This window comes from Helianthus annuus, chromosome 11 (assembly GCF_002127325.2).
Source record: "Helianthus annuus cultivar XRQ/B chromosome 11, HanXRQr2.0-SUNRISE, whole genome shotgun sequence".
Lineage (NCBI taxonomy): Eukaryota > Viridiplantae > Streptophyta > Magnoliopsida > Asterales > Asteraceae > Helianthus > Helianthus annuus.
This window is the reverse complement of record NC_035443.2, coordinates 50472375-50487723: the sequence shown is the minus strand read 5'-3', so window position 1 is coordinate 50487723 and position 15349 is coordinate 50472375. Positions and strand designations below refer to the sequence as shown.

Genomic DNA, 15349 nt, shown 5'->3' with positions numbered 1-15349 from the left:
TTATCCAACAGATACATACATATATATGTATATATAAAGGGCCTCATCACTACACCCTTGGCCCATCCCTTGACTCATCCCTACATCCGATGACGTGGCCGCTTACATGACGAATCATCCCCAAAAGACTACCATCCTCCACACCCACCAGCCTAACGATCCGAATTATGATCGGAATAGTGCCATAGTTGAGGGGTCAACTTCGATAGATGATAACAATTGCACTTTGTCAACCTCAACAGAACAGATGATAGCGATCACAGTTCGCCACTTCATTGTTTTTTAATAAAGTTTAAAAATTAACAATCGCAGTTGTCGCTTCTTTTTTTGTAAGGTTCAATAAAAATTAACATGGGTCATGGCGGCATTGGCTTAAGCCTTAACTCATTTAAGAGGGTTTAAATTGGGCTTTAAGACTTTAACTACTTACACAACAAATCTTATGTATAAAGATTTCTAATCTCCCTTTTCTTAGGAGTAGGCTTTAAACAAATCTTATGTATAAAGATTTCTAATCTTCCTTTTCTTAGGAGTGGGCTTCAGAATAATGAAGATCAATTTAGGAAGTTAATTGACAGAGATTGCAAAAACTTTATAAGGGACAATCAGGATTTTAAGAGGTATAACACACTGATTTCTTTTTTAGGAGGGCAACTTCCTTTCTTTAGAGAGTTAATTGACGGAGATTGCGAAACTTATAGAGGCAGGGGCGGACCCACCCTTTGGCCAAGGTGGGGGGCCGCACCCTTTGAAAAAAGAAATTTAGTGTATATTTTGGGCAAAAAACCCGACCGCACCCCTTGAAAATATAGTTGAACACCTCATCCGCACCCCCAACAAATAATTCCTACGTCCACCACTAATAGAGGAAAATCAGAATTTAACAGGCATGGCACTAATTTCTTTTTTAAGTAGGGGGGGGGGAGCTGCCCTCTATATCAACCTAGCTTATGGGTCCGTACGTGGATACACCATAATAAGACTATCCTCAACGCAACGCAACGCATCGGATCATTCCCCTCCGCCCTTATCTCCTGCCTGATGCCACCTAAGCTGCCCAACCATTCTCCCTCTTCTATGCAACGGACGCAAGAATAGTGGGTCCCGTCTCTCTTCTCACAACACCCTCTTCCTCTGCATCAGGCACCTCTCTCCCACACCCTTAGCTTAATATTTTCCCCCTCTCTCTCATCTCTCTCTCATCCAGGTCATCCAACCACATCATCAAGGGCATGAACAGATCTGGATTTTTCTCTTAAGTTGGAGATAGCCTAATATACTTGTAACAATTCCAATGGAAATGCACATATTTCATATCACTAACCTTCCCTTTTCTTTTTCCTTATAAACAAATAATAATTATTAAAGTATAAACAATTATTAATTACCAACTAAAAATTAAATATGAATACTAAGATCAATTAAAATTCTAAGAATTACATAAATTGAAATTTGAAATTTTGTTTAGAAAAAGAATTTGTAAAATATGAAAATTTTGAGGTACAACTAATAACTAGTAAAATTCTTCACGCATTGTGACAGAAATTTGATCGATATCCAGTTCAACTGAAAAAAGAAAGCTAAAAAATAAAGCCGTAATTAAATGTTTACGTAAAAAAGACCCACACTAGAAAGAGTTATCTAATTAGACTATCTCCAATGCTAAAGGCATTCTTAGGCGTCCTTACCTGCCTAGTCAGCTGCCACATCGTATCCTTAAAAATCCATAAAAATCCTTACAAATCCTTAAAAACCTCAATTTCTACTCCGACCATACAAATATCCAAACATATCCTTACATTTTCCACATCATCACTCATTTTTCTTTAAATTTAATTACTCCAATTATTAAAATGTATCTAAATAATAAGTAGATAAGTACTATCTAATTCATAAGTCAACTAGATTTAAAAAAAATATGAATACATAAAAACCGCTTATGCAACGATTTTTTTATTAATTGGATTGTTCAAAATTTAAATTAATCCTAAAGCTTATGTAATACTTATTGATAAATAGAAACCTTCTCTGCTTCTTTACTTTTTCATCTTCTCTCTGAAACCCTATTCATTTCTCACCCTTCATTTCTTATCAATATTTTCCTATTTACTTTCTTCCTTTTCACTCCAATTTCATTTTTTTTCTATTCATCTTCTACAATCTCTCCTCTCTTGTCTCTAACCAGGTCTATATGTAAGATAACTCAATGGCGGTTCAACCACTAAAAACTCATTTTCTCCATTAAAGCTCAATTGAAGCTTTCCATGTAATCACTGGTGCCTTATAATATTTGCAAAGGTGTCTTATTAAACAAATTGGAAATCACCATTGAAAAAAAAAAAGAAAGAAAATGGCTCAATAACCGAGACAAATCAGGCCCTTAACTTTGGAGGCCTCCCCTTCGAACATCATCGGGCGTCTGGCTCCAATGCAACTCCTAATTTCGGACGGCTCCGACGTGGCTTGGACGGCATGATTTCGGATGCGTTGGAGTTAGTCTTAAGATTAAAAGTAGCACATATCACATCCCTATTAGGCATGCGGGGCGCTACGTGATGGAACGTGGTGGTTGGGTGACCACGCGTGGAACACCGCCGTCACTCATGATGACCACGAGTAGTGGTGATAACGCGTGGTGATGACGATGTTTACCGTTTGAATGTTACATTTATCAAGTAATTTCCAGTCTGAACATTCAACATTTAGCAATTAGTTTCAGTTTTCCAAGTGTAGAAGTAGGAAAAACACACAAACCTGCTAGGGTAGTGAAGAGTTTGATGGTCTTTGCTGCAAGTGGCGGGCTAATTTAGGTTAAAAATAGCGTTCGCCTTTTTAGGGAAAAATGGGTAAAGTGAAATATGAGTAGTTTTGGATGGGCCTCATTTTAGGGTTTTGTATCGTAACTTATGGGCCGATATTATTAGACCCAAAAATGTGTTATTCATAATTTGTATCATAAGTTATGGGCATGCCTTTGTAACATTATTGGTTTTTATTTAAATGAAATTATTATTGTTAATTTATTATTTAAAAAATAAAAAAATAAAAAAAATTATCACTAGTGATGAAACTAAGTTTGATGACGTGGCGGAACATGATTGAGTGTGGTGAGTGATGTAAAGTGGAGCACCACACCCCTTAGGCTATAGGGTGTCGTTATGATTCTCATAACCATCATGACCCTCCACATCAGTATCATGTCACCCACCTCTAATCTACAATCCAAAACCACTCCCCTAAGGGTGTGGTTATGACCCACACTACTATTCCCTTATTTATTTATTTTATATTTGTCTAAAGAAAAAGTAAATGATTACTTGAAAAATAAAAAGGAGGACCATAGTTGCCATATTTTAATTCATGCAAACTATGGTGGATTAGAGAAGGGGGTGGTAATGTGGTATAGCCTTTTATTTATGTTCCTACGTGGCGAACCATATTCCAACCATAACCCTACACCCTTTAGTGGATAACTACTTTATCTTTGCACATATGGTCAAATGTTTTAGTAGGAAAGTAACATAAGAAACACAAAGTTTGTTCAATAATTTTTTTTTAAACCGTGAACTTTTAAACATTAATTTGTAGACATTTTGGTTTTAAGAAAAAAAAAAAACTGTTCTATGTTGGGGGATTAATAATTGATTAATTGCATGCCACAGGTATCTAAACGAAATACACCAAAACAACAATGATTTTCTTTGATAAAAAACATTGGAAGCAGTTCATAATTATTTTGATCTATGTTCATTGAATCAAAATTCAATATTGATTTTCAATTTCAATAACGCCCTTGCTACTTGGCTATTTCTAACTCATATGAGATCTCAACTCCACATGGAGCCATTTCATCATATATTCCAAACAAAAGACTTGACACCTCATACATACTCCAAATCACACTTCCACTAACTACATTTTTCATGAAAAACTCGTACGTGTTGCTTGACAACTATTACATTACGCCACCGATCAAATCCACCTCTCCACGTGTAAACCTTCATGCACCATATATACCCACCACCACCAGACTCAAATACACACAACAACCAACACCATCTCCCACAATGGCAACGAAAACACTTCTCTTCCTCGCCTTAGCAGCCCTTGTAGCCTTTGCTACCGCCCACACAACCATCATCACCACCACCATCGAAGACGAGAACCCGCTCTCCGAACAAAGGCAATGTAGCCAACAGGTACAGGGACAAAGGTTGAACCAGTGTCGCATGTTCCTCCAGCAAGGTCAGAGGGGGCAGCAACACCAACAGCAACAGGAGCAGCAGCTCCTCCAGCAGTGTTGTCAAGAGCTCCAAAACATAGACCAGCAGTGCCAATGTGAGGCAGTGAAGCAGGTGTTCCGAGAAGCCCAGCAGCAGGTTCAACAGCAACAGGGACGGCAGTCTGTACCCTTCCGCAGTTCGCAGCAGACCCAACAGTTGAAGCAGAAGGCTCAGATTCTCCCTAACGTATGCAACCTTCAATCAAGACGATGCGAAATCGGAACCATCACCACCACCGTCGTCACCGAGAGCAATATCGATATCCCCTTCCGTGACAGGCCCTTTGGCAGATCACAACAATGCAGTGAAACTGAAATCCAACGACCCGTCAGTCAATGCCAAAGGTATAATACGATACATGGACGGGTCATATATACCTACACCTTAGGAAAATGAACAACGTATTAGGGTGTCCGGGGCGTAGTCGGGGAGTGGCTTCGGTGAGGGGTTTCCCCGATCGGGAACACCGCCGCCATCACTGCGGGGTCCCGATTCGGGGTTGAACTTGGGCATGGATTCACCGATGGAGGAGGGGGGAAGTTTGGTGGGCCAGCTGAGCATCAACCAATCAAAGCTTTTGTTTTTTTTTTTTTTTTTTTTTGAATAAAAAAATAAGGGGAGTTAAGAGGGGAGTGGCGCCATCAAATTGGGGTGTTAGGGGAGTTTAAGAGGGGACTTGACGTGGCACACGGGGATTGGTTTGGCGTAAGAGAGGGGACTCACCTATTAGGTGAGCACCCCCTTCACCCTTATTAATTAACTATATATTGTTACAATAATGACATCATAATAAGATAACTGCAAAAAAAAAAAAATACTTAAATGATATCTCCCTATTATGATTTCCAACAGGTATGTGGAGCAGCAAATGCAGTCCCCCATGCCATACATAAGGCGCCCAGGACAGCAGCAGCAGGAGCCAGAACTCCAACAATGCTGCAACCAGCTCCAAAACGTGAACAGGGAGTGTCAATGCGAGGCGGTTCAAGAAGTGGCTAGGAGAGTGATGAGGCAGCCACAGCAGCACCAGCAGCAGCAACGTCGACGTGGGCAGTTCGGTGGACAGGAGATGGACATCGCAAGGAGGGTGATTCAGAATCTGCCGAATCAGTGCGACTTGGAAGTCCAGCAATGCAACATCCCCTACTGAAGTGGAGGCTTTTGAATGAGTAATAAAGGAAAGCGCATCTCTAGTCGAAACTAGGGATTGTGGCTTTGTGATGGAAGCATATATATATAGTTTCCTTTGAGAGTAATAATAAAATGACTAAATGTTTTTGGATGGTTTTCATCTTATCTTTCGATATGTACTTGTTGAGTATCCTTTTATATCTTAATAACACAAGAAATCTGAAAAGTGATCCATTAAAAAAAAAAAAGTTGATTGCACGTCACCGGCTGGTGAATACCCAGCCGAGTTCGAGGGGAGCGAAGCAGGATTCGAACCCGCGCCACATTGAACTCCCGAACCCACATTGAACTCCCGATTTTAGATGGTTCGAACCCGCGCCACATTGAACTCCCGAACCCACATTGAACTCCCGATTTTAGATGGGTGCCGGTGATCACTGGGCTGACACTCGTGGTTAAAAAAAAAAAACTGATCCATTAATGCCCATGAAAATCTAAACTCAGATATATACTAGGATGATATATACTAGGAAAAAAACTGATCCATTAATGCCCATGAAAATCTAAACTCAGATATATACTAGGTTATCACGGTTATCACCCGGGTTAAATATTTAAATTTATTAATCACAAATGTTTATATCTCAAAGTTTGATCCATTAATCACAAATGTTTATATCTCAAGCTACCATTTTTTTTTATTTTGCATCCTCAATCACATATTATGAAAAGTTTGATCCTTTTTTAATAAACAAGTGGAAATGCCCGCTCGTTTGACCCTTTTTAAATAAATTAGTGGAAATGTCCGCTCGTTGCAGCGGGTGTGCCGACTGATATTAGATATAATTATGATGTCTATTACGAACTACAACCCATCTCGAGTTTCTAACATTTTATTCCATGCTCATTTGGCTTCACCACATGTGTACCATTGTTTACTTTAAACTTGAAAATTTCTTCCTTTGACTTCACAAGGTCAAGCATCACCTCATTTTTATAAATTTGGTAATAAAATCACAACTTTTTTTCTAAAAAAAAATTATTGTTATTTTTTACTTGGCCATGTTTACTTGGAGGTTTAAAACTCCCCCTTTTACCTCAAAAATCATACCTATTTTCAACTGTTATGGGCAATATTTTTGTCTCCACTTGAGGCGTTCCAGCTCAGCATGGCTCCAGTCTACATGGCGTTTCTTCGGTTCATGGGTGACGAAAATGACGCCAGGAATTACCGTTACAGTTTGGAGGTTGGTGGGAATGACAGAAAACTCATATGGGAAGGTACCCCTAGAAGCATAAGAGACGGACACAGAAAAGTTAGGGACAGCCATGATGGGCTCATATGGATGCAACTTCTATATGAAGGAAATTTTTAACAATGTAGCATTTTGTTCTTACATGAGATGATTCTTATTAGTTGTTGACCTACACACAGTCAAACTGGTCTCGTAAAACCCTTAATGACAACATTGTTGATGCAATCATAATTGGTTGCCATTGTTGGTTTTATAAATATAATTTACATATACATTTAGAAGTTGGGGCGGAGGCGGAAATAGTTGTATTTGGTGGTTGGCCAAAATGGCGGTCACCCTTTTCTTTTCTTTTCTTTTCTTTTCTTTTTTTTTAATGTAAAGTAATCTCTAGGTCTTACCAAATTACAATTTTAACCCACGTTTAAAATTACGATTATGCCCCCGGTTAAAAATTAAATTTGTCTTTTGCTCCTATCTAAATTTACGATTTTGCCCTCAGGTAAAAAAATTCGATTTTGCCCCCAGTTCAAAATAAAATTATGCTTCTTGCCCCAGCTAGAGTCCTGCCAAATTACGATTTCGTTCCCAGTTTAAAATTACGAGTTCGCCCCCTGTTCAAAATAAAGTTTTGGTTTTGTCCGCAGCTAAAAATTACGATTTTGCCCTCAGCTAAAACATTACGACTTTGCCCCGGGAATAGTTCAGTTAGGTGGTTGGCCAAAAGTGGCGGCCACCTTGTTTTTTAACATATAATAGTTATTTATAGGTCCTGCCAAATTACAATTTTATCCTTAGTTTATAATTACGATTTTGCCCTCAGTTAAAAAATATGATTTTGCCCTCAGTTTAAAATAAACTTATAGTTTAGCCCCCAGCTAGAGTCCTACCAAATTACTATTTGGTTCCCAATATAAAATTACGATTTCACCCCAGTTCAAAATAAAATTTTGGTTTTGCCCCCAGCTAAAAATTACGATCTTGCCCTCAGTTAAAAATTACGATTTTGCCCCTAATTGAAAATAAAAAAAATGGGTTTCCCCTCATTTCAAAATATTATTTCACCTCCATTTTTAAATTACGATTTATCCCAGCTAAAAATTGCAATTTTGCCATCAATTTTTTTTGGGCAAAACTATGGTAGTGTTTTATTTTACTTGGTCTACTCAATTTAGTTTTTTTTTTTTCGTGCCAAACAGCTGTTTTGCACTCGCTAATTGGTCCTGACAAATTATTGTTTTGCCCCCAACTCTAAATTACACGTTTGCCATCTTTTTTGTTATTTTTTTATCTTAACTATGGTAGTGTTTTTGTTTAATTGGTTGACTCGATGTATCTTTTTTGAGATCGTATTATAAGTAGCATGTATAACTAAACGAAATAAAGACGTACATATTATTAAACTAAGAAATATTCGGTTTAGCGCCCCGCAACACGGACGGCGCATAACTCTAGTTGTATACATAATACATTAATAAAATATCTTGCACAACTCCTTACATGTTTCTCCGAATCTAACTAATATGTATTGCACTCGGATGGCTGTTATGAACAAAAATTAGGACAATTGTCATGTTACTAAATTAGGAACCATAGTTTTTGTTAAATAGCAATCGTAGAATATGTTTTAAAAGGTATATAACGCGCATATGGAGTTACATAACAAACCTTTCCGGTTGATTGCCCATAGCCAGAGTAGTTACGACGCCCAGTGACTTTAAGCATATTTCATATATAAAATCGTAATAATAAGGGTTGATTTTTAAGGGTGAAAAAGGCGTTTTAAGGGTCAATTTGGCACGTTCCAACCATAATCCGTGTTGACCCATTACCAACCAGGGAAGCGGCTTCGGCAACTATCAAAAGACCAGAGAGAAGGTTCGACACGTTATTCAAACCAATCCATTTTGACGCATTTAAAAGCTAACCCAAGGACTCTACAATAAAACAGAAAATAACAAACCTCAGGGATGAAAATGGTAGTCTACTCAAAATATAATGATTTAGAAGGTTTGTTAATTAAAAATACATATTTGGCAATTTTCGAACCGTTTAACCAGTTTAAGTCACATTTAATGATTGAACCCATTTGAGATAAACTATAACCCAAATTGACCCCATCATAAGCGAACGGGTCGAAAATTGCCACCTCTATGATAATGAGTAGGATCAAATAGTCATACTTGAGAGACCAATGAAGAGTTTCGGAGGCTGAGGCATTTCTAAGCGCTTGAAGGTCAATTTTATGTGCTCTTTCTTGTTGTTGAACAGCTTCCTATAATGTATCAAATTTAATTAAAGCTATAGAAAAATTATAAAATTTATAAAAAAAAAAGTTTAAGAAACTTGAAGTTACCTTTCCCAGTAAGCTAAGCTTTTGTGGCAGATTAAATGATAAACTGGTTTTGGAAGATGAATGAGGAGAAGACGCTGCTCGTGTACTCTGTGAACTTGTTGGTGCTACACTTTTTATTACGTATACCTTCAACATAAGTCATTTCGGTGCCGTTCGGTTACGTGCGAATATCGTATCCCATGATTACGTACAGTTTTGTTTGAAATCTACTTGGACTCCATAGTGTCGTGTTATATGTATACGTGTGTGTAAATATCGTTAGTAGCGTACTTTGACGTATTTTTGCATATTTTGACGTATTCTAACATATTGTTGCGTATTTAATAGTATTTTTGACGTATTTGAACGTATTCTAACGTATCTTAGCTTATTTTAACCTATTTTAGGGTATTTTTACGTATTTTAGCGTATTTTAACGTATTGTAACGTAATTTAACGTAATTTAGCGTATTTTACGGTATTTTAGCGTATTTTAACGTATTTTAGTTGGTTTCGAATGTACCCAAAGTAGTTGATCACGCTCTTATATACATTCAAAATTGTTATGTTGAAGGATAACGCAAACAAGTTCTCCACAGTTTGTTATTCACAGTTGTTAAATTCGTTGCGTGCATTCATATTGTTTTAGACAACAATAGATAATGAACGGATTGTTCCAAATGTACGCCTCAATTCATCTTTTTTACTCTTTTATTCGATTTCAACAAATCTTTTCAATAATCAGTACGCAACAAAGAGACCGCCTTATTAATTTTAATGAAGCAATGAAGATTGAGTCTGCAAACCACAACAGTTGTCAAATTCGTTGCGTGCTTTCATATTATTTAGATAACAACAAATAATAAACGGATTGTTGGACTTCTTGTTCCAAATGCAACTATGAATATTGAATGTGCAATTGTAACACCCCGTGTTTTCGAAAGTCAAAGTCAAAGTCAAGATTGACTCCTTTGACCGTAGTTAGTCTATTTTGTGTCTATGTTTACGTTAGTTGTATTATGTGGAGTAATTAATTACAATCGAATTAATCGAAGTTTATTTATCGATGCGAACCACTTTACGACTATGAATGATAGGAAGTAACAATGCGATAAAGTCAATTAATCAGTAATCGAACAAATCTAATCATCATCGAACTCGAGACTCGAATTACTCGAATTTTGGTGTTAATATACGTGTGTGTGTGCCTTATGTGTTACTTGTGCGTGTCTACTTTATGTTGTGTGTGGTAATCAATCGAAACTCGACTCGAAATCGAAACTCAATCGAAATCGAATCATGATAATTGGTGGAGAAGAGATAGTGCGAGGTATAGATGATTGTATGTTAGATATAGTGGTTGGGATTAAAAGTAATTTGAATAGGAAACTCTATCGTGTTCTCATCAATCGCAATCGAGATCGAAATATCAAAAATCGTCGCACCGAACATTCTAATCGTGCTGCTGAACGATCAGGCTACCAGCTGATCGAACAGCTAGCCGATCGGACTGCTGTCCGATCGGACAGGCTGTCCGATCGTGCTGCCTGACCGATCGGCCAGCACTTTCCTCTTATGGCATCCTATAAATACCCCTTGTCACTCTCAAACTTTCTACCATTGGAAACCTCTGACCGACCAGCTCGTGCTCCCCTCTTTTTCTCAGATTCCTTTCGATTCCGGTAAGATTTCATCCTATATCTTGTACTTTCTTGATCTACACGCACTCCTACACCTTTCTATCTTTCAAATCTTGATTTCTAACCGTGAAATCATCAAGATTCAAGTGTTCTAGGATGATCTCATCATGGTGTTCTTAAAGAACTTCATGTTTGGCTTCAATCCATCAAGAATAACTTGGATCTAGCCGATTTCCACATAAATAAACAAGGATCTTTCATAGATCTAAACATTTACACGGTGAAAAGGATTGAAAGATGGTTTTCCAACTTTCTTTCAACTCTTTTACACTCAATGCCTTCAAACCGATAGAAACGGAGCTTGTGCCGACTTGCTAATCATTCCGGTGGTTGCATGACTCAAGGTCCGGATTCTATCCATGAGGTTCACCGATTTCGGGTTAAACGTTAAACTCCGTTCCGAACGGTTCACCGGCCGGATTTGGGTGATTCCTGTCCGATCAGGAGGAACAAGTAAGAACGAGGGTTCTATGGTTCAACTTGTGGTCAAAACACCTCGATATAACGACAAACAATCAGAACAGCCAAGTGTTAGACGAACAAGCTGATCAGGTCAGGATACTGACCGATCGGACTGCTGTCCGAACGGACAGCCAGCCGATCGGACAGTCAGCCGATCGACCAGGCCAGCCGATCGGCTAGCATATGGTCCCACACTTGAACAATTCATTGAAGTCTAGTATTGAACGAACTGCTGTTAGATCGGACTACCGTCCGATTGGATTACTCTTCGGATCATGAGATACTATACTTCAACACTTGGTCGATTTTCAACGTGTTCAATGCACTAGGAGTGCCACCCGATCGAACAGCCGTCCGATCAGGTGACACCCTGCTAAGAACTTGTCTGCTGAAGTACCTAACCGCTCGGTTAGCCGGCCGATCGAACAAACCGTCCGATTGACCGACCTGAAAGGTAAAGACACTTCAATGTTTTCAAATGCTACAACGAAAACTTCAAAAGTCAAACCATCATACACAAACACATCCTTCTCAAAGGAAGAAACAATCCACTCGAACAGCCATCCGATCGGCCTACCGACCGACCGGACAGCTGTCGGAACGGACTGTCAAGCCGAACGGCCAGCCGTCCGATCGGACAACCGTCCGATCGACCAGCTGTCCGACCCTCCAACACTTGTTTTCCGTTTTACGCGTTGCTTATCGTTATGCTATCGAACTCTTCAGGCTAACCCTACTCTCAAGTGCTCCCTTCAATCCATCAATCACTGTGAGTATACTCGAACCCTTTTCGCTTTAGCACTTTTGGGTGTTACATACGTTACCTATTCTAAATCACAATCGAACACACTACTCAATTACTTTAAATGCTAACCGTTACCGCATGTATTACGTGACTAAATGAATGCTTGTTGTTATGTTTACACGTGGAATGTTGTCTACCTGCCTTAACGATGATAGTACTATAGTTTGGACTCAGCACCCGTTCACACGGGGGTTGTTAAGAACAGTTACTTGCATGGATTACGGTGGTAATCATGTATTGTGAACTGCCTCGGGCAGCCAACCCGCAGTCATTGGTATCGATAGATTCATGTCGATAATTAACATGCTTCGTTTTCCTCTGTGTACGTGCTGGTTATGTGTAAACTATTTCGAACTCTATTATGCTATTATGAAATTTGTATGCTCACCTTTACATTCTATGTATTGACTTTATTTTAACGTATGTGACAGGTGTTTAAGATGCTTATCTGCTAGGAAAGCGAGGCTGGAATAAAGCTCTAGAGCCCAACAAATAGTTGTCTGTAGTGGTCAAATTATGGGTCTCTAGAAGCAGATAAACAATTGCTGTATTTATATTTAAATCTGAGTTGTCGGAACAGAATATTTGACTAGATGTTATCTGTAATAATTTGTTTGCTATTTGAGGTACGGTATGGGACGTATTATATAAATTGAATAGTAATGATAGTTGTTATGGAAACTTCTGGACAATCTGTTTCGCTCAGTGCCATGCCCCGATGATTCTGCCATCGGTTGGGGTGTGACAGCAATGAATATTTTTAGAGAAGCATTGGGATTCAAGGATTTAGTTAGAGCATGAAGAAACAAAACCCTAACAACTGATTCAGATTTAAACAATGCACGCCTTAATTCAACTTTTTTACTCCCTTTCCTTCAATTTCGAGAACATTCTCCGTAACATGAAGACGCGTCAGGTTCTTCTACTAGTGGTATTTTAATGAAGTATTGAAGATTGAATGTGCAAACCACAACCATTTTTTACTACGAAAACGGTGGCTATGCGAAATACAAACCGCAATCGTTTGTGACTATGGGAAACATAAGTTTTCTTTTTGAGCTTGATGGATGTCCGTTATCTCAACGCTTCTCCTTACATTATTGATCTGGAATTGGAGAACCGTTGTTATTTTAGTGTTTCTCAATCAGATATTATTTATTGAAACATAACTGAAACAGTCGTAAAAAAATAAAATAATCAGATATTATCTATCTGTGTATGTCACATCCATCCTGTTATAGCGTTGTTAACTACCAAAGAATGCATACACAAATAGTTCTAGTGGACGAACAATATGGTAACAAGAGTATGTTGTTCCAAGATCAATTCCAATTACAGTTTTTGAATGTGCAAATCGCAACCGTTTTTTACTATGGGAACGGTGGCTATGCGAAATACAAACTGTTATGTATTTGCTTGCTGATCTGGAAATGGAGAACCGTTGTGTATTTGCTTGTTGATCTGGAATTGGAGAACCGTTGTGTATCTGAATCAGGTTCTCAAACAAACACTACTAAAGATGAGTTGGTATTGAACCAAGAATATGGTAACAAGAGTACGTTGTTCCAAGATCAATTCCAATTGCAGTTTTTTCAACTCTCCTGTTCCAAATGCCGCTGATGAAACCGGAGCTGTTATCTCGGTTGTTCAGTACTTTCGTGATAAATACAATGTTCATTTTCGTTATCCTTTCCTTTCTGCAATTCAAGCAAGCATGGATGCTAAACGTACTGTTATTACATCCGAAACCATTCAAGTGAGTCCTATGAAGCAAGTGTCGGTCTATTCAATCGATAAGAATCATTGCATTACATCCCTGTTGAAAAATAGAATCGATAAATTTAGGGAAAATGGGGTTGAAAGATGATAACCCAACAGTGGAGGATCTCATTCTACAGCTTCGATGAAGTCAAATGTGATCAAACATGGACATCAGAAGTAAATCTTGAAGCAAATATGTGCTACCCAATTTGCGAAACATAATCCCAGTTTGTCTAGAAAAGCACTTTTATCATGTGTCATATGGTAACAAGAGTATGTTGTTCCAAGATCAATTCCAATTGCAGTTTTTTCAACTCTCCTGTTCCAAATGCCGCTGATGAAACCAGAGTTGTTATCTCGGTTGTTCAGTACTTTCGTGATAAATACAATGTTCATCTTCATTATCCTTTGCTTTCTACAATTCAAGCAGGCATGGATGCTAAACGTACTGTTATTACATCCGAGACGATTCAAGTGAGTCCTATGAAGCAAGTGTCGGTCTATTCAATTGAGAGGAATCATTGCATTACATCCCTGTTGAAAAACAGAATCGATAGATTTAGGGAAAATAAGGTTGAAAGATGATAACCCAACAGTGGAGGATCTCATTCTTCAACTTCGATAAATTCAGGGGTATTCTCAAATAATGTTTCCTAGATGTTTGAAGACCAACAAATGTCCAAAGTGCTGCTTCTTCGTTCGTGTGATGGAAAGCTACCGCGTGACAGGAAGCTACCTTGCAAAAATTAAAAAATTAAATCGACACTCTCAATACGCATCGTATAGGCCTATACGATGCGTATTACTTTTTGGTAGGGGACATTAGCAGCCTCTGGCAGACATAGAAGTTTGAACCCACCTCAATACGCATCGTATAGGCCTATACGATACGTATTGAGCGTGTCGATTTAATCCCTCAAGGTGTGCCAATAATACGACCATTAGAAAAAGATTAAGGTTAGGTTTTCTTCTATAGTGGTATTTATATATATGTACATTTAAAAAAATCGGATATCGTATATCCGAAATATCCAAAACTTTCTGAAATCACTATCCGAATCCGAAAATCCGGATTATCCGAAAATTCGGATATTCGGATATCCGAATTTTCGGTTAATCCGGATTCGGATAAATCAGATTCGGATATTTTGAACACACTTAAACTAACCGATATGGTGAGCCTCATCCCCAAGGGGAGGGGCCGCCACGTCACCGCCATGTAAGTGGAGGGTCTAAAGGGGATGGACCAAGGGGGTGGGGGATGAACCCCTTTATATATATGTATGTATGTATAGGTGTGTGTGTTGGAGTGAGGGGCGTTGAGACCGGCTTCCAGCAGCCGGAGATGACAGGCCTGGCCTGACGCCGGAGCAAGGGGGTGGGGGAGACGGGGCAGCGAGATGGAAACGGGCATGAAGACAACCCCCATACCGTTTAGTCTTAGCTCCTCTGCTTACGTGCGAGCACATATGCGCCAATCTAAAACTCAGGTGCTCAAAATGGAACATTATAAGATAGATAGGGCTTTTATTGCAACTTATTGTTCCATACACTATGTTCTCCAGTTTCATTAAATGAGAGAAAAGAAAAGATTTGGAAAGAAATAATTTTTAGTTGTG

General features: G+C 38.6%; 1 protein-coding gene across 1 annotated transcript; it reads left to right on the top strand.

Annotated features, from left to right (window-relative positions):
• Positions 1-4032: 4032 nt before the first annotated feature.
• Positions 4033-5577, top strand: LOC110890334 (2S seed storage protein-like). Its single transcript, XM_022137930.2, has 2 exons — positions 4033-4627; positions 5136-5577. The coding sequence occupies exons 1-2, from the start codon at positions 4068-4070 to the stop codon at positions 5431-5433; spliced, it is 858 nt and encodes a 285-aa protein (XP_021993622.1). The 5' UTR covers positions 4033-4067; the 3' UTR covers positions 5434-5577.
• The last annotated feature ends 9772 nt before the right edge of the window (positions 5578-15349 follow it).

Bases quoted from the DNA above. Each gene is read 5' to 3' on its own strand.
- LOC110890334 (XM_022137930.2), top strand. From the start codon at position 4,068: ATGGCAACGAAAACACTTCTCTTCCTCGCCTTAGCAGCCCTTGTAGCC. The intron at 4,628-5,135 runs GTATAATACGAT...GATTTCCAACAG, and splicing joins CCCGTCAGTCAATGCCAAAG to GTATGTGGAGCAGCAAATGC.